The sequence below is a fragment of the Chlamydotis macqueenii genome, chromosome 2 (assembly GCF_036417535.1).
Source record: "Chlamydotis macqueenii isolate bChlMac1 chromosome 2, bChlMac1.mat, whole genome shotgun sequence".
NCBI lineage: Eukaryota > Metazoa > Chordata > Aves > Otidiformes > Otididae > Chlamydotis > Chlamydotis macqueenii.
The window spans coordinates 129,929,426-129,955,225 of NC_141557.1; the positions used below are offsets into that span (position 1 = coordinate 129,929,426).

At 36.7% G+C, this 25,800-nt stretch overlaps 1 protein-coding gene across 3 annotated transcripts in view; it reads right to left on the reverse strand.

The window, feature by feature from the left end:
• Window positions 1–25,800, reverse strand: part of STAU2 (staufen double-stranded RNA binding protein 2) — a 183,957-nt gene that overhangs the window by 97,027 nt on the left and 61,130 nt on the right. For all 3 annotated transcript variants that reach the window (XM_086740933.1, XM_086740934.1, XM_086740932.1), the window contains exons 7-11: window positions 23,652–23,759; window positions 17,510–17,722; window positions 14,199–14,336; window positions 11,198–11,329; window positions 7,082–7,142 (exon numbers count right to left, since the gene is read on the reverse strand). In XM_086740933.1, the coding sequence (XP_086597059.1) occupies window positions 7,082–7,142; window positions 11,198–11,329; window positions 14,199–14,336; window positions 17,510–17,722; window positions 23,652–23,759 (652 nt within the window). The remainder of the gene's footprint in view (window positions 1–7,081; window positions 7,143–11,197; window positions 11,330–14,198; window positions 14,337–17,509; window positions 17,723–23,651; window positions 23,760–25,800) is intronic.

Here is a 25,800-nt window from a genome sequence, read left to right on the forward strand (position 1 = left end):
AGATGAAACTAAAAAAAATAACACATTAATTATTAATAATGCCAAACACAGCGTAGGTTTCCTAGCTTCAATAACTCAGGAAAGAAACAAAATTGGACAAATCTCTTCTGCTTCTAAATTTAGTTTTCTATGTCTTCAGCTAGAAAAAAAATCTAGTTATCTCAGACCCTTTCTAGAGGATGGGGTGATTTTTTTTTTTCTTTTTTTTGGTAAAATTAGCACATCAAGTCAGCAGCTACAGAAACAAGGTGTTACTTAAACCTAACCAACTGCTGTAACAGACTCTAGCCTAGATCGTGAGACATACAGAGTGGAGACAAGTGGCTCAGCTGATGGAACTGCTCCCTGAAACACAGTGATGGTATAATGTTCCTAAGAGAGGATGTTTGCTAAAAAAACCCACAAAACAAAACAAAAAACCCAAAACCAAACAGATGGACAACTACTGTTCTGTGGCCTGTGCTTCATCAAATAAGTGGTGTTGTCAACTCCTCTTATTGTGGTTTCTATTCAGAATAACAAACAATTCAACAAATGTTTAGTGATGTATCAGTCTAACTCCTAGCAAGAGTGTATTCTAATTTATGAAGTTTAGTAAGCTTGGAAGCAATTCAAAAGTGAAGTTGAATGAAGAAGCAGTACTTAGTGAGCAAAAATGCATACAGTCAACTGCAAATTACCTTTGAAACACACCCAAAACAATTAAATATTTCAGGAAAATAAAACACACATAAATTCCAATTTAAAATATCTGAAATACAAAACAAAAACTGTATTCCCAAACTGTAGACTTCAGTTCCTGTTTATGGAAATACAGAGAATTATCATAGAATCACAGAATAGTTTCCTTTTGGAAAGGACCTTTAAAGGTCATCTAGTCCAATCCTCCTGCAAGAAGCAGGGACATCTCCAATCAGATCAGGTTGCTCAGAGCCTCATCCAACCTGGCCTTGAATGTTTCTAGGGATGGGACTTCCATCACTTCTCTGGGCAACCTGTTCCAGTGTTCTACCACCCTCACTGTAAAAAATGTCTTCCTTATTTAATTATCTATTATTAATTATTATTAATTATCTGTTATGAATTCCTTATTAAATTATCTACTGTAAGTCTTCATCAAAATACCCAGTTGAAAAATAAACATGTAGAGGACTACAAAAAAAAGTCTTTATAAAACTAGCGAGAGTCAGAACTACAAAGTTCACACAAATTTTGTTTCCTCCAAAGTGAACATGTATTAGTATGCAAAATTTCATAAATCTATATGATTTATTTTGCATTTATTTTCTCCCTAAAAAATGGTGAGGCAACACCTAAGTAAGAATATGAAGGTCACCATACAATTAGGGCCTATAGTAACACCATATATTTTAATAATTTTTATATTTCTTACATTCTTAATCTCTTATTAATTAAGTAGATTTTTAAAAATACTAAAGTATATTTTATTCATGGAAAAATGCTCAAATTTCCTCATCACATATTTAAGAAACTCCTCTGAATATCTATTTGCTTTTTTCTCATTGCTTTTTTTTTTTTTTTTTTTTTTACTGAGAACAATTGCATGAGATCAAGTATCTTTGTTCCTTAGGAGATCATCTGTTCCTGCTGCTCATTTACCATCTGAAATCATAATCATCTGTTGGTGACAATCTAATCATCTTCACAGTGACTAATTGTGATGTCACAAACAAATGATTATGATTTCAGGTGGTGAACAAACAGCAGGAGCAGATGTACTCTGAAGAACAAAGACTGTAAAGTCATGCACGAATCCCTAGCAATAAAATGTTAGGCAAGAAAAACAAAGAGCCTGTCCTTTACAGAGAGGTAGGATTGCTCTGAATGTATTTTTTTTAATTACTAGTTTTTGAATACTTACTTTGTGACTCCCAAAATTGCTGGAAATAGACAAGAGAAAACTATACTATGGAAAATTAAAGGTGGGGAGCACAGAAAAACAGTTAAGGTCATTTTTTTCCTTGTTAGAATTATAATATATAAAACCATTGCTACCTTGTTCTTTTATTTTTTATATTTCTGTTCCTCACTGTCCATCTAGAGCTTCTCCTAGTGTATATACTGTTTGTGATTACACCATCCAGAAATAGAAAACCAAAATATGTTCCCAAGAAAACACACTTTGCATAAGGATTGTTTATTTGTTTCATATTTTGTTTTTGTTGATAACTGCTTAAGTAAAAGCCAGAAAGATAAATGAGCATTCTGTTAACAGTAAACATCTCCTGTATGGGCTGCAAATGCTTGTGGTCTGCCCTCAGTGTCCCAATTTCTCCTCCAGAAGCTTTAGGGAAAAAACTCACTCAATGTTCTTGTTATTTCACATGTGAAAAATGTCTAAGATATCCCAAATCAAGAAACACATAGCTTCTTGTTTTATCTTTGAGATTGTGAAATGAAGAGGAAAGGTAAAGAAGTAAACCAGTAGAAAGCTTTGCCAGAGAGTAGGAGGAACAGAAGTGAAGTTTGCTGCAAGGATAGCTGTAAAAGTAGATTAAAAAGTTAATTTTCAAGAATACTTAATAGGGAATACTAAAATGCATTGAGTGAATACATAAGAGGATGCAGACTGAAGAGTATGTCCTAGCAAAAAAACTCTACATAATAAGGGTACAACAAAATCTGTTCTTCAGCTGTACTAAAATTATAACTGCTATGATTTTTGGTTTTGTTGTACTAAAGTATATAACTGCACTTTACTATTCCAGTTTTATTTCACACAGTTTCGGAGGAAGACGTCGTGCCTTATGCACACACAGAAAGAGTATCTGCCTGCAAAAGGAAATTAATGCACAGTGCGTTGTCCTAGCAGGACACAATTGTTTTCCTGGAATAAAATTACTGGAAATCTGAATAAGAGATCCAAATGGTAGATGCAGCAATCTCAGGGCCTACCTTAGATTTTCAAGACCTCTGAAAGTTAAATTTTAGGGTCACAACAATTGGAAACTGTACATTTCTCTTATAAGCAGAGATATAGAAAGGAGCAAGCTGCTGCATTTGCCCTCTTTAAAACTTCATACAACAATGCTGACACTGCAAGAATAGATACATCTACCAACACCTGTTGCTCTTAAATACAGCATATTCATACTTGAAAGGATGTGACTTTTTTATCTTAAACAATGGAATTTGTTTGGAACTGCCTTAAAAAAACCCTGCACTTCACAGATGCATAAGAGATCATGCATGCAACTGGTCTCTTACTTCATTCAAAAGGAGAAGACACTTCAAACTTCTTTAGTTCTCCTCAACTGCAAGGCTCTGAATTTATCTTGGACTCTGAGGCTTAGGGGAAGATTAACAGGTGTGTGGAGGGAAAACTCTTAATAATACTAATTCTTCTTCAGTGTTTTTCATGCATTCCCTGTGTGGAAAACTAGTACATAATACTCTACCAGAGGAAGAGCAGGTGAAGCGCTCATAGATAAAGATGTACCGGCAGACCATCCCCCTAATAATATTAGCACAGCATTTCAACAAGTAAGCATGTCTATGGAAAACTGGTGAGAAATATCAGGTGATACTGAGTAGATCTTCTCCAAACGCTGCAATCCCCTGTCCTCAGTCACATCCTGAAAAACAGGCCTCTTCACAGAGCCGTTCGCTAGGAAGGTATCAACTGAACTTACTGGTTACTTAACAACATACAAAAATGTTCCACACAACATCTATCCAGGAATATGTGGTTCCTTCCTATACATTACAAATAAATGACGTGATATTTATATGGTGAAAGACTTACAGTATAGAAACTACTACAGTGGTTTTCTACATAAAAATATACTTTAATATGCCAATCGATACACTAGATTCATAATTCTATCAGAAAGGCCATTTTAGTTTAGCAATACCAAGAGAGGTTTCAGTGAGAAACTCAAAAAGAAGACCTATTAGCAATTCATTCAGCCAGAGGTGATATCACGTTAACACACTTAGAGAAGAAAAATGCACTTCTAGGTCTTTCATGAATTCTAGATGAGACTGCACGTTGAAGAAAGACTGGTTTGTCCTCTACATAACTGTAACATATTCATTCTCCTCTTGTGCCTTTATATGGAAATCACAATTAAGCTGTAAATTCTAAAGAAAATACCCTAAAAGAGAAAGATTCTTTATGGGGTGAAGAGTTAAAAAATCAGCTTAAAAAACATATGCCAGCTGAAAACATTTGGGGTTCAAACCCTTCCTATTTTGCAAAAGGATAGCACAGTGCCTCCGAAATAAAAAATTATACACTTTAATCAGCTGATGATTATTAACATTGCTCTAGATTGGAAGCCTAGAAAAAGGAGTTAAAGGATTAAGCACAGTGGTCTCTGAACAACACTGTCAGAAATAAATGTCTAATGTCTATTGACATGTGATAGCTACATCTCCTTTGATTTCTAATTTACTTGAAGATCAGAAGAATGGAAATGAAGGCATCTAGAAATATGTTTCCTGTATTAGAAAAGCATTCCAGAACGAAAACCTGTTTCTGTACCATCCCCTGTGGTGGCTGCAAAAGCCTATGAGCAGGTAAATATATGAAAAATAAGTTCTTTGGTCAGCAGAGGTTTAAATACATTTTTTGTTCATCTTGTGTCCTGTTCAGTGAGCTTGCTTTTGTGTTCTCCTTCTAGATTTGGATTTACATGTGTAATTGCCAAAGTTTGCTTGCCAGATGAAGCCTGGGAAAGGGATTGCTTTTTCTTGTTAGTGTAGTAGATGGCTGTGATGTCATCTGTAAATATCTTTGCTACAAGACACTGCAAGGATAGGAGAGAAATGTTAGAGGTCTTATTCTGCTGTGCCGGATTCCAATATCTTAACATTCAAAGATGTTAACATTTGAAGATGTTTCACAGGCCATGTCCTTAAGAGATTTTGACAATGCAAACAGAAATAATCTAGAAGTATTGATGGGGATTGATGACGATCAATCCCTGATGAGATGCATTCCAGAGTCCTGAGGGCACTGGCTGATGTAGTTGCCAAGCCACTCTCCATGATATTTGAAAAGTCATGGCACTCAGGTGAAGTCCCCACTGACTGAAAAAAGGGAAACAGTGCACCCATTTTTAAAAAGGTTAAAAAGGAGGATCCTGGGAACTACCAACCTGTCAGCCAGATCATGGAACGGATTATCCTAGAAGCTATGCTGAGGCACATGGAGGACCATGGAGTGTGGTTCAAGACAGCCAGCATGGCTTCACCAAAGGCAAGTCCTGGCTGACAAATCTAGTGGCCTTCTATGGTGGAGTGACTACAGCAGTGGACAAGGAAAGAGCTATTGATGTCATCTACCTGGACTTCTGTAACGCCTTTGACACAGTCCCCCCACAACATCCTTCTCTCTAAATTGGAGAGATATGGATTCGAGGGGTAGACTCTTTGGTGGATTGTCACATCCAGAGGGTAGTGGTCAACACCTCAATGTCCAGATGGAGGCTGGTGACAAGTGGTGTCCCTCAAAGGTCTGTACTGGGACCAGTACAGTTTAACATCTTCATCAATGACACAGACAGTGGGATCGAGTGCAGCCTCAGCAAGTTTGCAGATGACACCAAGCTGTGTGGTGTGGCTGACACACCTGAGGGACAGGATGCCATCCAGAGGGACCTGGACAAGCTCAAGAAGTGGGTCCATGTGAACCTCATGAGGTTCAACAAGGCCAAGTGCAAGGTGTTGCACACGGGTCAGGGCAAACCCCGGTATTGATACAGGCTGGGGGATGAAGGGATTGAGTGCAGCCCTGAGGAGAAGCACTTGGGGGTACTGATGGATGAAAAGCTGGACATAAGCCATCAATGTGCACTCGTAGCCAAGAAAACCAACCGCATCCTGGGCTGCATCAAAAGAAGCATGGCCAGCAAGTCGAAGGAGGTGATTGTCCCCCTCTATTGTGCTCTGGTGAGACCCCACCTGGAGTACTGTGTCCAGCTCTGGAGCCCCCAACATAAGAAGGACATGGACCTGTTGGAGCGAGTCCAGAGGGCCACAAAAATGACCAGAGGGCTGGAGCACCTCTCCTGTGAGGACAGGCTGAGAGAGTTGGGGCTCTTCAGCCTGCAGAGGAGGCTCTGGGGAGACCTTATAGCGGCCTTTCAGTACTTGAAGGGGGCTTATAAGAAAGATGGGGAGAAACTTTTTAGCAGGGCCTGTTGTGATAAGACAAGGGGTAACGGTTTCAAACTAGAAAGAGGGTAGATTTAGACTGAACATATGGAAGACATTTTTTACAATGAGGGTGGTGAAGCACTGGAACAGGTTGCCCAGAGAGGTGGTGGATGTCCCATCCCTGGAGACGTTCAGGGTCAGGCTGGATGGGGCTCTGAGCAACTTGATCTGGTTGGAGATGTCCCTACTCCTTGCAGATGGATTGGACTAGATGACCTTTAAAGGTCCCTTCCAACTCAAACCATTCAATGATTCTATGATGTCTCCCATAGCATCCTTGTACCCAAGCTGCGATATTAAAGTCCAGGTAGATTAATTACTAGATTATGAAAATCTGTGTGGATGATCAGGCTTAGAAGACAGTGACAGGCTTTGGGGAACCAGCCTTTCAATATCTAAGTTGCCAAAAAGATGGAGCCAGGCACATTTCTGAGGTATGTAGCATAAGAACAGGAGATGATACTCATATACAAACAGGAGATTTTCTGACTAGGATGAAAAGAAAAAAAAAAAAAAATCAATCTGAAGATGAATAAGCATTGGAACAGGCTGCCCTGAGAAGCTATGGAATCTCTGTCCTTGGAGAACTTGAAAAAAAAACATAAGCAATCTTGCCTGAACTCTGTACTGACTCTGCCTTGAGTGGGTAGTTTAGATGACCTCCTAAAAACCCTTATGATCTGAAGGATTCAATGATTCAATAAGTAAATAAAAATTTCCTTGTTCCTGCACTCATTCTACTTATACTCACACAGAGGACACTAAAGAGTTAATATATCTAATTGCAATAAAACCCTTAAAACATTTACAAAAAGCATTTCAATTTTCTCAGATAATCCAAATCCTAGAGAGACAAAAAGAAGTAAGTATAAATATAAATTCAGAAAGCAATACTTACTGTTACTTGTTGGCTCAGGAAACCCAACATTCTGGCCATTCCAACTCTTGTTTTCTCCAAGCTGAAACAGGTAGAAAAAGACAAATCATTAAAGAGCAAACTACTCCTTAGACAGAACATTCACATTTATAAATTTAGTTGAAAGATTCTAAAAAGGATGATTGAGATTGCCACATCTGCTCACAAAACTTTGCTAACGTATCTTAAGTTTTGTCTAAAATAGGTTATTTGAGGAATGTACCCTACATGAATAAACATTAACAACTATTGCCTAACACTGAAATATAAATGTTTCCCCAAGGATTAGGCTCTACTCAATATGTTACCAAATCAGACTTAAAATCAAATGTTTTAAGCAGCTCTCAACTGAAAACACAGAGAGACAACAGAGAAATTACATTCTAAAACAAGAAGATCCTAATATCTGCAAATCAAAGAATGCATAAACACTACAAAGTACTTTGGATGTAATTTTAAAATATTTACTTGCTAGGAATCCCTTCAGTTACTGAAGTGAAAGCAAAAAAAGATTCAATTTTCCATTATTTTAACATATAGACTTTTTGGAGGAAGCTAATTGTCTTCAAATTAATTTTATTATGTTTAATACAAGTATTACTGACACAGAAAAGGGGAGCAATTAACATAGAAGTTCAAAATGTTGCCATTCCTGAGGTCTACACAGTAAATAACACAGCAGTGTTCTAGATTTACATGTAAATGTGGATAAACAAGTCCAAGCTTCCTCATGAACTAGGAGCTATTGACAACCAGCTCAACAAATGTGAAAGAAATGATCCTTTTGAGATTTCACTGGGATTTTGTATGTAAACAGAAGACCTCACAGCAAAGCAGTCTATATGCCATGACAAAGTTGCAATCATTTGCTCCAGAAGACAGGGTTGACTGGAAAGCGGAAGAGATGTGAAGGAGGACTGGCCAGCTGAAATCTGCCTCTGCATCTCAGAGGTTGCGCTAAGGCTGTTTAGATTACTGTCACGTGGTAATGCAGACTTCTAGATGATATGTTTTCCTTGGGAAAGAGGAGGGAAAAGTACACTATGTAGAGCAGCTATTCCTGGCTTTCCTCATCATGCACATCCCAATGTGCTTACAGTCTAGGAAACATGCAACAAAAATGGGATCTATTTAGCAGAAAGAGAGGACAGGTATTAGAGCTGGGTCTCAAGCCGGTCACCCATCTCCATGCCTTTTAATTTCACATAACTCCTTTTATTCTTATTATGAAGCAGGTAATATGGATATTGGAAAACATGCAAGATGAAAGTTCTTTAAATGAATAAGCAATATGAAATCAATAAATATGTTTGTATTTACTGCTGTCTGCTACAACAGCATCGTTTTGTCACGAATCCATACTGTGCACAGTAACACGATCGGAAAATCAGCACCAGCACGCTGTTACAATATGAGAAGAACATTTCCAGCTCTCCTCATTCCTCCCTTTTTGTTGTTTATTAACTTGATCATGACGGGGAATGTAACAAGAATTTATCTATCAGTAAGTTATTCTTAGTGCTGCTGTCTCACATGAATGCAATCTGCTCTAGTTTTCTTCTCTCTAAGAGAATAAGTTGCAAGAAGAAATGAAAAAATGGAAACATGAAAAAATGAAGACACTGCAACTCTCCATTCTGATCCATAGAGCTAAAATTCTGATAGCTGCAAAATGTCTCTCAGGGCACTTTCAAATTGCTCTTCTCAGGGCTTTGCATGACCGTTACTGATTTCTTCCAGGAACTGGATTACCTCAGAAAAGAGCAGAGCCTTTACTTTTTCACATTACCTGGATTACCTGTTTACCTGTGCTGCCATCAGCACCATGCATGGCCCTTGTAACACTCTTAGGTCTTCATTAAAACAATGGACACAGGCACATTCTACGCATTGGGGTTAAGGAAAAAAGACTGAGTTTGGTTTTGGTTTGTTTTTTTTTTTTTTTAAGGGAGGAGGAAGGGGATAAAAGGACTCAGGGAAAGGCAGGACAGGGGAAAGAGACTTTCCCTTTTTTAAAAGCATTGAAAACAACACAAGTGAAAATTGTCTATTTAGATGCCAACCTGATACGTCAGCTAATCCACAAGGAGCCCCATTTCGGATCCAAAGACAGAAACAAGTATCCTCTAATGGTACATGTTTACTGTGCAATTTATATGGAAGGAATTTTGCAGTGCTCAAAGTGGTAGAGATCTAAGGGCTATTTTCCCTCTTCTCCAGCACAGTTTAGTTGAACAATTAAAATGCTTTCATCTACACAAACTAATTTGTGTATCTGCTTTAAATATGTTCAATCTGTTATACACAGAAGATAAAGCCAGATGTTCTAGATATTTTATGTCCTTAACCCTAACAAAGCTATAAAAATTTGTTCTATGATCTTGACTACTCCCACTACATAAAATTTGAATAGTTCACATTTTTTTTTTATGGAGTATCATGTTTGCTCGTCGTGTTCAGAATATTAGGCCATTGTATGCTATTCTGTCAATTCTAAGATACCTACATCTGCAAGTATGTAATTAAACTTGTTTTTTTAAAGACAATGCATTTGTAAGCAATAGTTTAATAAGCATAGAGAAATGAAGCAGGAGTACCCCTTTTTAGACACTCAGGTTTTTTTTTTAAAGATTTCAATGTAGCCACGAGTTTCTACCATGCAGAGGTCTCCAAAGCAACTATGTTGTGGGCTGAATTTTTTTCAGGATTTATCTCTGAAAATTACTGGGTAAAAATAGTTCAGTCAATTCAAAACTCAAGAATGAAAACCTATGTTTTCCTATTAGAAAGATAACTTGACTTTTCTATTTTGCTTTATTTTTCAAAACAGCCCTTTGGCCAAATTGGCAGTGAAGAAAAAGTTTAAACTAGTAGAAAGTATCTTCTACAGTAGAAAAGTCTCAACATGCCGGTGAAAATGAATTATCATTTGACTCTGTCATAAGCCTTTTCTAAAATGGCTATGACTGAACATTGTACTCTCACTACAAACACCATCTAGCCTTCAAGTACTCTGTTCAGAGTACTGCACACTTGTATGTGACTAAGATGTATAGTGAAGAACATAGTCAAGGTGTGTGTGAGTGTCATACAGTGAGCTTCTCTTTTCAAAGGAGAGGGAAACAGCATGAGGTGGAGCCAAATAACCAGTATGGCACATATCTTTTCCTGGTTAGGACTACATAGAATGTATAGAACAGAGTATCTTCCTATATGTTTATTATTGTTTTCTAAAGAAAAACAAAGGGTGTTTCAGAAGATATATATAGATATATACTATATTCAGATTTATCATATGGTCCCTAGAAAAGCCCAGCAGAACATTCTGTTGATCTGAGCTAGTGGATGCAGCCACTGCAAATATTTAAGCCATGATCAATATACATACATGCAGTGACTCTGCATCTGACAGAAGCTGTTCAGAGTCCACAGCTTAGCCAAATACCTTACCTTATTTTCAGGATACAAAAGGCAAAACTTTAACACTCAATTTTGGTTACAAAACCTTCCATCAATAAAAGCAAGACAGGAGAGGACTGCTAAGTTGTACGTGACTAACATGGAAATACATACATGCAATGCATATGAATTTAAAATGTAATTCCTTCTCCACAAAAAAAAAAAATTACACACATTTTCTTTCTCAGTCATCAAACCTGAGAAGGCCATTACTTTTCTGGAATACTTTTAGTGCATATGCAACAGGAAGACAAACATTTACTATTATGATTACTTCATGTAAGAAAATTAATAACATCATTCCTCTCAGTCCTCTCATGGATGCTCAAAATGGAATAAAAGGAAGAGACATGTTCATCCTGATTTGTAAGTAGAAATAGGGGCACACATCACATGTACACTTCTGCACACACACTGTCCTCTGGAACTACATTTCTGTTCTTAATTACTCTTACAGGAGGAGAGGTTGCACTTACTCCTAACTGTAGCTATAGAGCTGTAGGCAATCCAAGGCTGATCTCTGACAACTAAAAATAGGAGGTGCACAAGTTTAAGCCTCTGCTCTTACTAAACAACTAGGTGATACAGCTAAGAAATCTAGACAAGGATAAAATGTGGGCCATAACAATTGGTTCTCACCTTTTCTGTCTGGTCTTGAAGAGGAGTAGAGGCTTTGTAACCCAGCTGTAGCAACATCGCTTCTGCTGCGTTTCTTTTAGCTATTTTCTTGTTGGGGCCTGTTCCAGTAGTAATCTCATTGCCTACTTTTACCTTAAAAAGAAAACACTGATCATAATCATGATAAATGCAAGATTCCTCAACATCACCATATAATAATCTTGCTCACCTACCAACAACCGCCAGCTCTTTTGATGAAGACACAGTCTTGGAAAGGTAAGAATAGAGCAGAAGGGGACTACCATGCCGCTTCACACAGAGCAGCTCATTTAGATTTTTCAGAAGGTCCCCAAACCCGTACCAAAGAGCTACATTTTTATCTCGGTGCACACACAGTTGTCTCTTGCTTCCACCAGTCTCTGTGCCAACCCCATTCTCTCTGCTGAATATCTCCCCCACTTTTGCTCCCCTCTCTTTCTTAATTTGGGAAGTGCTGCAGGATTTGCACTTCCTCGTCCTTGTCAGAGCACTGCCTGCAGCAGCCCCCCAGCATCATCGGGACAGTATCCAGAACAATGGAGAGACAAACAATGACCTGGAGATTTAAATGAGAGCAGTTTCTAAAGAAAGATGAAAACCATGTTCACATTCCTCCCACTTCATCGCACTGCAAGGAACATGGGGGCTGGAGTTGCTTTCTTTTCTGCACTTACACCTGACAAGTTTTTATCAAAATAATCTTTGGAAAGAGAGCTCCTCGTTGGACCTGTAGTCTGTATTGCGCAAAGGGTTTCTGACAAACAAGATGCCTTTTGTGAAACTAGAAGTTGTTAAAACCTCAAAATAAAGACAAATTATAGATAATGGATATCCACAAAAAGTGAGGCTCTAACTCTTTCCTTGAGTTTGGCACCATTTTTAAACTACTGAAGTTGTATGTGCCTGGTTTGTGACATTAGCATTGCCATGACTGTTCACCTGTGTAAGATTCATAGCTCTTTGACAGCTTTATTTCACCCTGTCCATTAAAGCCATTTTATTTGCCAATTTACCTCTAAAAATAGTGTATGGTTTCAAAAGTATGGAAACTAAACTAAAATAAAAATAATAAAATAGATGAGGCAATCTTAAAAACAGAAATCTTAGAGGAGAAAGACCTGAAACAGTCTGGAAGAAGCTTTAAAAAAAATCTGTTAAAACAGGCATACTATTGTTAAATAAATAATAACTGTAATTAAGTAATTTATGTTACTCAAATTATCATGTATATATTTTCCTAAAAGTTTTCATATTTCTTTACTTAAATACCTATTAATTCTAAACAGAAAGAAGAGGTTGTAAATAAATAATAATGATAACGAATGTCCCTTCACAGTACATACATAATTAAACAAAAAGATGCGGCTACCTAAAACAGAAATAGCTATAATCTTGAAATAAAAACCTTCTATGCAGCTCCGCAATCAGCCAATCTGCTACAAGTTTATATGCAATAAAATTGAGGGACTTTAATGGGACAAGACAAAATGATAATTTATAACATAGCTCACAATAAATCAATGCACTGCTATTTCTCAGACCTGTAAAACTGGTTTAGCTATTATTATAACCTCTATCAAGGATTAAAGGTCTGACTACAAAGAGAAAGAGCTTTCTGAAATTAACTTCGGGAACAGAACACCAACTAATGTCATCAGAGGTTTTCTTCTGTTTATCTAGTGGTCAGAACAAGTAATTGGATCCATTTCATCACATTTAAACTTGCTCTTTGTGTGACAGATAAAAATGAACATATTATCTCTGGATATTTTACTTCCACATTCAATTAAATTAAATGAAAACATTGTTTAAGTAGTTTATACAAAGGCTTTTTATTCTGATAAGGTTTTTTTTGCATGTCATAATGAATCCACTGAGATTTCCTGAAGGTGAGAGAAATAGTAGTATGGTTTTAGTGTGAAAATATCACAAAAGGCTAAAATGAGTCTACAGTGTTTAGAAGTATTCATAACAAAGCAACTGATCTATGGATATCTTCTTTTGCTTCAGAGAGAAAAACAATACATCATCAAGAAAGACCATTGAGATCCAAGGAAATGAAGATTGCTAGCCTATCTTGATAGATATGATGGAGAGACTGAAAGATTTAAGTGAAAACATAACTAATTTTCTGGAGAGAGAGGTGCTGGAACGTCATAAATTCTGCTTGTGATCAGAAGTGACATTTTGGTGTGGTTTGTAGACAACAAGTCAAAACATGTTCAGGTATGCTGTTCTGAATTGTTCCGGCACAAAAGTACCCCTGAGTGAAAACACAACAGAAAAGAATTCTTTCCTGTTCCTAACCTTTTTTAACCTGCTGTTGTGCTATCTAACAAAATATCACGGTTATATCAAATCTTTGCAAATGTTCTTAATTTAAAAATTAAATAAACATTAATGATCTACTGTTTCTGTATTAGGTCCAGAGCCTTTAAGTAGACAGGCTAAAACATACGATGGGAGGCTTTTTTTTGTGGTATTTCAGATATGAATAAAGCCACAAAGAAACTGAAAATCTGAAAGGAGTTCTTTCAAGATTTACAAGACTATTTTTTTAATCCAAAATGCATGGTAATGTGTACTTGTTTGCATTACAATTCTCTGATCAACAATAGTAAAAAAAAAAAAAAAATTTTTTTTTTCCCAAAAGACAAGTAAAAGTAAACAAATCGTGAACCAATAGTAACATCAGGGATAAAGACAGAAATCATCAGGTGAAATAAAAATAAGAAGAGCACAAAAAGTCCAAAATCACTAGAAGAAAAGTATCTAAAAGGCACATAACCTACCTGATGTTCGTTTCACCAAGAGAAAGAAGAAAGTTCAAACTGACTTTCTGATACTGTATTTCATACTTGTATAACTGACTGTAATGCAAAAGGGCTAAACACAGAGGGATTCACTTCATATTATGCCACCATTTTGCTCACCTTTGAACATAACATAGCTAGGGCATTATCTCTAATGTGACAGACGATACCTGCATAACAAACTCTCGGCGGCGAGGCATTCCTCTCTCTGAAAGAAGAACATACTCTGGCTCCTTCTCCTTTTTGGCCTGTTGGATCTGAGCCAGACGACTGATGGGATTCATTCCTTGACCATATTCTGGTCCAGTCTAAAACAGGTTTAAAAGAAAGAACCATTATTTCAGCATATATCCATACAACTATTACACTGCTTCAATAAATCATTTACTAGGGTTACTTCTTCTTTAATACTCCCTTTGAGAGAATAAGTAGTATATTTCTTCCCAACTTCTGATCATGAGACAGAAGATAAGAATCCTCAAGCTTAAAACTGTGGCAAAAAAACCATGCACCTATTATCTGCCACTTTTGCAGGTAGTGTGTATATCTAGTATCTGTAAGCTACTAATACCCTCATCTAACTACTAAGGTCCTATAGGAATCGATTAAAATTAGCAGATTCATCAATCAATTACATCTCTTTGTCCTGTTTCTATAACCCTTCCCCCGAAATCCTTAAAATAGGTTCCTGTAATGCTGGAACACACAGTACGCTAAGAAGAGGCAAGACTTACATTGGTACAAAAAAAAGATTTGCCATATACCACGGAAGCTGCCTCTCTTAGCATTCCTACCTTCCTTCTCAGCACTCCTGCCTTCCATTCTACAACGTAACTGAAGGTGTAGAAGGTTTACTTTGTTTGCGTGTCATAGGAATTCACCCTTAAAAGACTTTTATCTAATGAAGCTAGAAAAGACAAAGAGGAATACAAGGTTATGGGGAGACCTTACAGCAGTCTTCCAGTACCTAAAGGTGGTTTATAGGAAAGATGGGGAGAAACTCTTCAGCAGGGCCTGTTGTGATACAATGAAGGGGAGTGGTTACTAAATAGAGGGAGGTAGATTCAGACTAGACAGAAGCAAGAATTTTTTTACGATGAGGGTGGTAGAACTGGAACAGGTTGCCCAGAGAGGTGGTTGATGCCCCATCCCTCGAAACGTTCAAGGCCAGACTGGACACTGCTCTGAGCAACCTGATCTGGTTGGAGACATCCCTGCTCCTTGCAGAGGGGTTGGACTTGATGATCTTTAAAGGTCTCTTCCAAGCCAAACCATTCTATGACTCGATGATTCTATGAATATCTCCAATGGCTAGAAATGTTGCATATTGTAAACCATCCACAAAATATTTCAAATGCTTGACAATAATTCTCACAATAACATGTCAAAATGTATGGTTGGTGGGGAATTTCATCCAATGGCAGGAAAACAAAAGGACTGAGAGACTGGTGAAAAACTACAGTCCTCACAGACTCTCTAGTTCTGAAATTATTTTAATATATTATTACTCACATGACAAATGTTCTCTCAAAGCAACTAACTATGAAAATACTTGTTTGTAGATCTTAAGGAGAAGAAATTAAGACCCAAAAATATTTATCTGAAATCATATTTAACTGATTTATATACTATAACACAAATAATGAATTTGCAAATGTAAATGGCATTTGAATGTAGAATTGCTTCTGTTGTTATTTCTTTTTCATGAAGCCATTTGCAGGATAAGAGACGATCAGCAGTCATGCTTCTTTGAGCTTCTCAAATAAGAACAAAAAAGCAGTCAAGAAATTAAAGAGATGATCAGCAACTGAAGGCAAAAAACAAGGAGGGATATATTAAGGAAGCTGTGCAGCGAATCCTACATAGCCTAACTGCTGAAGTTGTTAGAAAAGATGTAGGTGAAAGAATTAAGGCAATGTCACGTACAAGGGCAGCTGTGTGGGCAAGGAGCCAGGCAGAGACAAAATGCAGAGCAGGCTAAATAAAGTGCAGGCCATAAGATATAGCCTCATAAATATATATATAAATAAAAATAAGTTATTGTTGTCACTTTAAAAAGTGCTTAAAACATGTGCAGGCTAAACAAAAAGAAATGGGCACACTGAAAGCATTTCAGAAGTTTGGGTATTCAAAAAATAAAAATTTTCTACATCTCCAGGTTATTTTGACTAGTAACATCTCTTTCTAACATGACCAACTTTGGATAATTCAATTTAAGACTCCAAGGGCAAATGGTAAGATAAGAGATATTGATATTAATATACCCTTAGCATCTTTCTTGAGAAAATCTTTCCAAAATGAGACAGCTAGAGCCAAATAGCTTTTTCAGATCTTGCAGCTTTAAAGCTGCATTAATGCTGATGTTTTTGCATTAAATAATAATTTATACTCATTTTTCCTAGAAGTTTTTGAGAATTAGATCCCCAGAATTTCAGTAGGAGCTAGGTATCTAATTAACCTAGCTTTTTTTTTTTTTTAAAAAAAACCAACTCATTTTGCTTTGAAGACAAATGAAAAGAGGAAGATGATGCAGTATGTCCTTTGTACATTTTCCAACCCCAGTTTTGCACTCTCCAAAGTATGTATTTGCTTATTTTAGACGGCTTTGACAAGTGACACACTAGGCTGAGATGTGAGCAAACTCTTAGACTTCTTTCAAATTTTTCAACAACTAAACCTAATTGAACCTGAACCCGCAAAACTCCCAAACCCAGCTCCATGAAGGGAGGAAGCTGGACTGTGCACCATTTTCCCATATACCTACTATTGCACAGAATCATAGAATTGTTTAGGTTGGAAAAGACCTTTAAGATCATGGAGTCCAACTTAACCTAACATTGACAAGTCCACCACTAAACCATGTCCCTGAGCACCACATCTACATACCTCCAGGCACGGTGATTCAACCACTTCCCTGGTCAGCCTGTTCCAGTGCTTGACAACCTTTTCAGTGAAGAAATTTTTCCTAAAAGCCAGTCTAAACCTCCACTGGTGCAACTGGAGGCCATTTCCTCTCATCCTATCACTTGTTATTTAGGAAAAGAGACCAAAATTTGTCCTTTCAGGTAGTTACAGAGAGCAATAAGGTCTCCCTTATCTCTCCCTCTTCAAACTGGGGAGAGAAGGGAAAGACCAGAGAGAGAACCACCATGTGTTCCAGCAGGAACTTCCAAAGGAGATGATGATAAAAAATCCCACAGCTGTACAGAACTGCTTGGGGAGTTTGATCCTCCACCAGACTTGAACAAACCCCTGCAGATTTCACTGTGATCTCGGCTCTTAAGCCAAGCATCTTACAAGCCATTATGTTTGAGAATTTCAGAGCATTCTCAGAATTTTAAGAAGTACAGGCATACCAGCACACGCAAACAAGTAATGATACGGACAGAAAATGACAAATGAGCCTTTACTGAGTAGAGTTACTGAGTAATGGTTACATTCTGAGCAAACATGCTTAATTCTGACACAGGCGGACACATACCTTCAATATTGTTTTTGGACGTTTTTTAAAGTAAAGTTTTGGCTTTTCAATCACAGGAAGAGGAGGAAGTTTCTTAAGTTCTTGTAGGACAGCCATTGCAGCACGTTTCTTTGAGAGTTTCTTACTGTTGCCTTCTCCTTCTGCAGTAAATTCTCCTACTGTAACTCGTGTAACAAAGCTCTTCATGTGAGGAGGTCCACTTTCTTTAATCACCTTTTAAGCAAAAATAACATTGAGTCAAATCACCCTATAAGAACATAACTTAATGTTTGTTTTTCCACAATGTACTTACTACTAACGTAGTTTTCCTGCTAATTCAAGGTACTTAGATGGGTTTTCATAAAATCTGAACAAGTGTTAATGACAGTACCAGGTTTGAGGACAGAAAACTAAGGCTGATCTAACCATCACATTCAATGTTTCACAGAAAATACAGTAGACTTATATTTTCAAAAAGACTTATATAAGAATAACACAATATACAACAATAATGCATACTTAAACCAAGGCTGCTGGTTTTTTCCTTGCAAGATGCTTCACATACTGAAGAAATCCACTGGGCTTTTGCTATTGCTCTCCATACAACATATTCAATACTATGTTTATATGGCATCACTTCAACTCACTCTTAATTTTTTTCTTTATCATTAAAAACTAGGATGTTTGCTCACAATCTTAAACTTCAGTCTTAAAGTTCCGTGTTTTTACACTGTCCTAGCTGCAGGCAACATGCCTGCTGTCAACTCTTACCTTGCCAGAGTACACAACTCAGAACAATATCCTGTACATTTGAAAGGCTGTCACAGTCTTGCCCCCACGACTTTCAGCTGTCCCTCCCAACAGCAGTGAAAAGAACTATCAAAAGAGTCACCATAACTCACACAAAAGGCAATCAGTTCTGAAAAGTTTCATTTATTCCTTCCCTTCCAAATACATTCAAGATGATAGTGAGAAAACCCATTTGAAGTACTTCTCCACTATTAAAAGTTACAATAATATGGGGAAAAAATGAAGTTTGGAACGCTGTACTTTCCTTTATCTCGTTTTCTGTCTTAATTTTTCCATCCCCCTCCCTCTCCCTTTAGGAAGCTATACTGTTGGGACGTACTCACCAACAAATCGCAGCACCACAAGTGCTAAGATAGCCATCTCTTCATGTACGCACCGTGTACTGCTCTGGATAATGTCTATGAGGAATTAGAGACCTCATTTGGGAAAAGGTTCAGTTATTTTGTTTGATGGGCGGAAGCAGCTACCTAATTTAATCCTTGTTATATGTAATCTGTATAAGGAGACATTACAGCATCTGACAGGCACCTCTTTGTATTGTCTTCAAAATCAATACAAATACATATTTTTTCAGTAGGTGCAATTACACCAAATTATTTGTTGAAGAAGTATAATGCCTGAGTGCAAGGGAACTGAGGTAAAGGTGCTAGGGCCTTCTTGGTGTAATAACTATATTTTTAATGGGCTGAAACTTTCAACATTAATATTATTACAACATGTTTTTTATTAAAGTTCTTTTTATCAAGGTCGTGTCCCTTGCATTATTTAGTTTTGCCGTTACACTGTAATGAGGTCTCCTTAGGCTTGTATTTCTTTTTTAAGCTCTCTTTTGTGGCAACTTCACCCAGCAAATACAATTATCACAGCATATATCAATAAAAAGACACAAAATGAAAATTAACAGACAACTTTGTCTGCATTTTCCCAGAATAAGATGACATCTGTGCCAGCATGTGATTTTTCTGTTGTAGTCCGGGAGCACTCCTTATTCCAGGCAATAATTTCAGAAGTGTTTTCAAGTTGCCCACTAATGCTTCAACGTGTGAGAAGGCAGCAGTGCTTTCAAGGCGCGGACCCACGCTCAACCATAGGAATCTGCACTGCCTGCACCAGAGCTGGGACGAGCCCAGCGCCACGATCTCCTGCTTTCAGGCACAGTCAGGCTTCGTTTCCCACTCTGTTTTAAAGGTGTATCTTAATCCATCCCTGTACATTGCTATCCAAGTGTTAAAACACATTGGCTGTAAAACATGGCTAAATTAACCTTACTAAGGTCCTTAATCTTTTTGTGGTCTCACTAATACCTTTATATAGGTGTTTCTACTTACATGCAATATAATGTATTAATAAAATACACAAGAATGTCTGTACTGACCAGATGAAAAAGGACAAAATAACTTCCTTAAGAAATATAATTGCTGAGTTCCTAAAATATTAGTTTTATATAAATTTTCTCATGTATATGAATGCACACAAATATACATATATGAAAAAGAATGTTAATACAAAAGCAGATTATATTTTCATATACATTAAAACATATTTCTTAATATAAAACTAAAGTATTCTGGTGTGGTTTTCATCTTTAAAACTTTTAAGTAGGTGACACAAGGTAAATAATTGTCTGGAAAACATTCAAAACTGTATCTTTGTTACTGTGTAAATTTTAAAAAGTCTATATTGTCAATGGAATGAACCCCAGAGGATTCAGATGGGATCCGGATCAAGTTAAACATCCAAATTTGGTAATTTAGCAAAAAAAAATATTTACCTAACAACATTTTTGGTTAACCCCAGGTTTTAGATCTTTTTACTCCACATGATTTCAAACAGTTGTGCTGTAAGCCTAGGAACAGAAAACACTAAAAAGAGATTCAGCCTTTGCTATCCAAGAAACACTATATGCATTAGTACATTAAACTATTTCCTCAGTTGAAAGATACGACCTGTGGACCAAATCATGGTTAATTTAAAGCTGAGAATTTGATTAAGGGTGACAGTTCAATACATTTTTCTTTTTCTGTTCCACTGATTTAAAGAATAACTCCAGCAAGAGAAAACACATGGGGCCAAAACACATCTAAGGTCAAGTTACATCAAGAGTGAATTTGGCTCAACTTAATGAATCATGCTGACAAATGAAAAACAGCAGTAAGATTACAATGAAAGAGCAACACTGCTTTGATTATTAATGAGACTCCAGGTAGAAAATTCAGAAGATTATTACAAGATTAAATGGACACGAAAAAAAAAAAAATTGAAGAGACAAAAAATAGGCCAACAAAAACATGCTACCTATTATAAGAATTGTAATAATTAATTATTATATATAAGTTTTAAAACACCAATATATTTCCATGTGCTTTTGCGGGCAGACATACCAAATTTTCCCGGTTTAAAAAAAAAAAAAAATCTGGATGTTTTATTAAAACTGGAGTGAGGAAGGGTGATCATCATGCCAAATCCAAATGAGAGCTACTCAGTTTGTTGGTTATCCAACCTGAACATATTAATTCCCAGGAGAGCAGGAGCCACACGGGTGTGAAACTTCCCGCTGAGAACTTGCTCCGTCTCCCACAGTCAGCAATTTGGCCTGTTCCTCGTTCAAAATCCAGAATCTCTGCCTCACTGTGATAAGACTGGGACATAAGAAACTGCACCTCTTTTTCCCAGCAGAACACTGAAAGGGGACAGAGGGGCAAAAAAATTGCCTGCTCAGGCACTCTATCCCCTCCTGACAACTCCTGACACTGAGAATGAGCTAAAGATTTGCTATTGTAAAGAAAGAATACTTCAATCCAAAGAAAAATACTGAAAATAACATGCATGACAATCTGAAACATCCCGCCATGTTCTAATACCTGAACCTGTTGACCTCAGTTATGTCTTCTAGGCTCACCCAACCCCTTACTGACAAGCCAGAAATAAAAAACATGTATGTTGCAAGAGAACTGAAAAAAAGCAAGAGTTTAGCCTACTGTCAAGTAGGGAATAAAAAGCAAAATAACCATTTTACAGCTATTCTAACAATTCCTACAGCAATCAGTTTTGTATCTTTCCTTAAAAATTGTTCATTGAGATTCCCACAAATGCCTTCAAGGAGTTGCATTTTGACTTAAAAGTTGACAAATAAAGGTTACCCAAGGATGCACCAGTGAGAAGTATGGAGTATAGCTTGCTCTTTGTTAGAATTGAATACTTTTATTTTAGTTAACAATTTAACAGATAGAAATTCCTTAGGACTCCTCCTAGAGTTCCTAGGCAACTAAAACTAGGCATATTCCATGAAACAGGACAGACAGAAGAAACTCATTGGCTCCTGCACGCTCTCCCTGTTTTCCACCCCTTGTGCAATTCTGAGGACTATTTACATAGAACTTTACATATCTTTATTACTTTGTTGCATAACACAGCACTGTTGGAACACTGGCTAAAGCTTTGTCAGATGAAGGAAAGGCAGATCATTTTATAGCTATCAAACACACACACACAAAAAAAAAGCTAGAGAAAGCTTTGATGCCTGCCTGGAATAACACAAAGCCATTTGCAAATAAAATCGTATTAGAAACTCAGATGCTGGGGATTATCCATAATTGCTTAGTAGTTTTATTGAAATATAAGCCAGTACCAAGTTCAGTCAAAACTATTTAAGAATGTCACCCATATTTAGATTTAAAGGCAGGAAACAACACAAAACCTGTCAAGAGAGCAAGAAACTATCTTTTTTCAATGTTGTTAACATTCTTTGGCAAGGACGTATCAGACTTTTCCTGTACCAAGTATCTCTGCCTTCATTCTCTCCTTACCAAATGCTCTCCCTTAAATAAACTGAAACACAAGAATTAAGTTAAGAAGACATTAAAAGCACTATCCCTCTTTTCCTTCCAACCTCCAAGCTATTCTGTGACCTGTGACCACACATCTCCTTGTATTTTAGTGTATTGATTTGTATGAAACTATTCCAAACACTTTTCAATACTTAAAGTAGAAAATGATGTGTGAAAACTGAAACGTTAATTATAAGCTTCCTTTTTGAAACACAGACATGTGTTTCCACTATGTCTGATCTTATACAAGAGTTATGTTCTTTCCATGTAGTTGCAAATTGATACACCAACACTCTCAGACGTCCCAGTTTAACCCTTGAGATTTTACATTCTCTTAATTTTCTAATTAGTCCATATTACGCAGACCATATATATGAGGCACAGATGTGTTTGTTATGTTGAGAAATTCCTTAGTCAAAACCAATATTCTTTGTCTTTGACTCTCTTTCTTACCTACCTTCTGAGGGATTCCTCAGATTTCCAAGAAGGTCCAAATAGCTCATTTGATATTGGCCAATTCACAGTTACAGGCCAAGTACAGCAGAAAACTGCATACAGCACACTGCAAGGCATGCCACAGCATAATCTATTTTTTTTTGGCGTGCAACTATGCGCCTACACTTCAAAAGGAAAAAGCACTAGAGTAAATAACCACCATCAGTATAGCCACTACCTACGTCCTTCATATATACTCAGTTTAAAGTTCTATTTTTCTTTTGGTTTTTCATGTAAAGAACCACTTACATTAGCATTGTGTGTGCTAGCAAAAAAAAAAAAAACAAAAAAAAAAAAAAAACAAAAAAAAAAACCCAGCTTGAAAGTCTGGCGGTTCCTACCGCAACGTTAGATTTTTACAACAAGTTTGTATAAGAACTTTCTCATCGGAAAATTTTTCCTGTTATTACCACTCATTCTCCTGTAGTTACTTCTTTGATAGAGTTGGGAGTTATTTCATATATTCTTTATTACTTAAGGTAAACAAAGGTGTCAGAAGCAGGTTCATAGATAAAATCACATGAAATGAGGGAAAAAAAATCATGAAGGCTTAAGCAGAGATAAGAAGTCAAACAGCGTGGAATACAAAAATATACTCATGACTTTCTGAAAACAGCACATTGGATGCAAAGTGTCTCAACGGGAACTTTTATAGTGCATAAATGCAGTTAAAGCAAAGGCTCTACGGAAAGGCCTGCAGTTGGGCTGCCTGTTTTGAAGATTATTTCAAATCATATTGAATGTGGCTACTGATTCTAATCCCACAGTACTACACAAAAGATGCTTGAACTGTTTTTCTGTCATCCACATGTTTGCAACTAAATATCAGGTCTCTAATACTTCTGAAGAAGTATCTAATTTAACAGTAAAAACCCAATGTCTTAGACTCTCATACATTACCAATTTTTTATTTATAATTTGCATTAATTTAAGCATCATATTCATAATATATTAGTATTATTAACCATGGTGCATTTTAGCAGCACTTTTTCAATACTTTCTTGGCAAACAGTTAAATATGTAACACATACCTCAAAACTGACAGGTATATTGCGCTTCAAAGCAATTTCAAACACTACACTGATCTCAGACTTGTTTGCATCTTTATCTTCTTCTGATTCTTTTCCTGTTTCTCCATTCTGAAAATGAGGAATACATAATCATATTACAATTCTTAGAAGACAAAAAAATATAATATGCTTCTCCCCTGATTTCTCAAAGACTTTTGAGTTCTCCTGTCATGCTGTAAATCAGCATTTGTACATCTATCTCAGGACTCCATTATCAGACATCCACTGACCATGAAGCCATATATAATGCACTTATGCTTCATAATAAAGGAACATATACACAATAATTTATAAATTAATTATAGATGGCAGAATAACTATGGATTTTAGTCTTGCTAGTGACATGGATAATCATAATCTGAATATACACTTCTTGTGTCAAACATGTGGACCAAACAGATCCTTTGACCTGTTTCTCTGTCTCTCTGTGGGTACCCCTTCCAAGCAAGGAAGAGGTCTTCTTTACTTCTTGGAAAAGAAGTACTTCTCTCAGAAGAAATTCAGTGAATCACCCTCGTGTTTTGACTGGGTCACCAAGGTTACAGGTGTACTCAGCAGGTCCAGCTGGTTAATGGCCCCTCCGTCGACTTCCCTCTGGGAGTTATGACGAGTGTGAAAAGGTAGTGACAGAGAACAGCTTGCTCAACACAGAACGTTATTTATTTATCCATAGGAACATAACAAACAGAGAGGCTAAGAGATAAAACAACAAAAGGCACATCAAACATTATCCTGTCTAAAATTCAGCTTTGCTTTACACTTTTGGTAAGTCTTATTTTTCTCAGGCAACCACCAGCACGGGGATCAGTCAAAGAGTTATCGCCTTCTGCAACTGCTGCCTTTTGGTGTTTGTCCCCCAGGCCGCATCTTTCTTACTTCTCAGAGGTTTCACTTTCAGCTACTTTCAAACTGCAAAGCTCTGAATGTTTCAAACTGGGATCTCTCAACAACCATGTAACCTTGGCCAGCCTCCTAGTTTTTTATTAGTGGAGGTAAACATCAAAGAAACTTGGGCTGACTTAGGTGGATTCCTGCAGAGTTCCCATCTTGCATAACAAAGTCTGACCTAAACCTTCAGCCACCAGCATGGCTACAAAATGCAGATACCCAAGTTATAAAAAAACATTTTAAAAGCATCAGGTTCTCCACATTAACAACAAAATTTATCGATCTTTTATCTATCATGTTAACTCTTAATATATTAATCTTTAAAGATAATGCAGGACCAAAAATCCAGCAGTCAGCTACAGCATGCAGACTTGGAGCACTTTTTGTCTCGAGTCTGAAAAAGCAATTTACATCCCTGACATTGATCTAGAGCTAAATATAGAACAAAAATTTATAAAGATCATAGAACCTCCTGAAAAAAAAGGGTACAGTCAAAGTGGTACCAAGGATAGTTCAAATGAAATTATGTAGGACTTCTAGCTCATTTCATATAATGAAATCTAAAGTACCACTGAAATCAAGACTGTAGGTCATTATTTATAGGACAAGCAAAGCATTGATTAGGTTCACTGAGAAAGATCAACTGAACTGTGTTAAAAGGACAATATTTTAAAATAAAAATATTTTTTTAGGATATAAAGAATATAAAGCATAAAAACTGGGGTACTACTATTCTGTAAGAAACCTTAGTGAGAATCTTACTCAGTATTGTACTCAATTAAGTTTGTGTTTTATAAAGGACACTGATAATCTGAAAAGCTGACCAAAAAAGCCACAATGATTAACTACTGGTTAGAAAAAAACAACTTTACACTGAGACACTATGGAAACAATCAGTTCTATAAAAAGGTTCAAAGTTACATAAGCAAAATCAGTAAATGTATATGGGTGAAAGATTTTTTATATGTTTGTTACATTTAGTAAAGGTAAGAAAATATCAATTAGACAGAAAATTAAGCTAAGTGAATTTAGAAGAAATACTTTGCAAATTATCTTTGAAATGGGGAATAATAAATCACTGGCAAAATTTACACAAAACAATATAAATCCCACTGGACGGTCACCAAGCCTTTAAGTCAAGAATGTTTAGCTATACTCTAGCTTAACTAGATATGTAAAGTCTAATGTAGAAATTACTGTTGAAAATGTCATGATCAATACA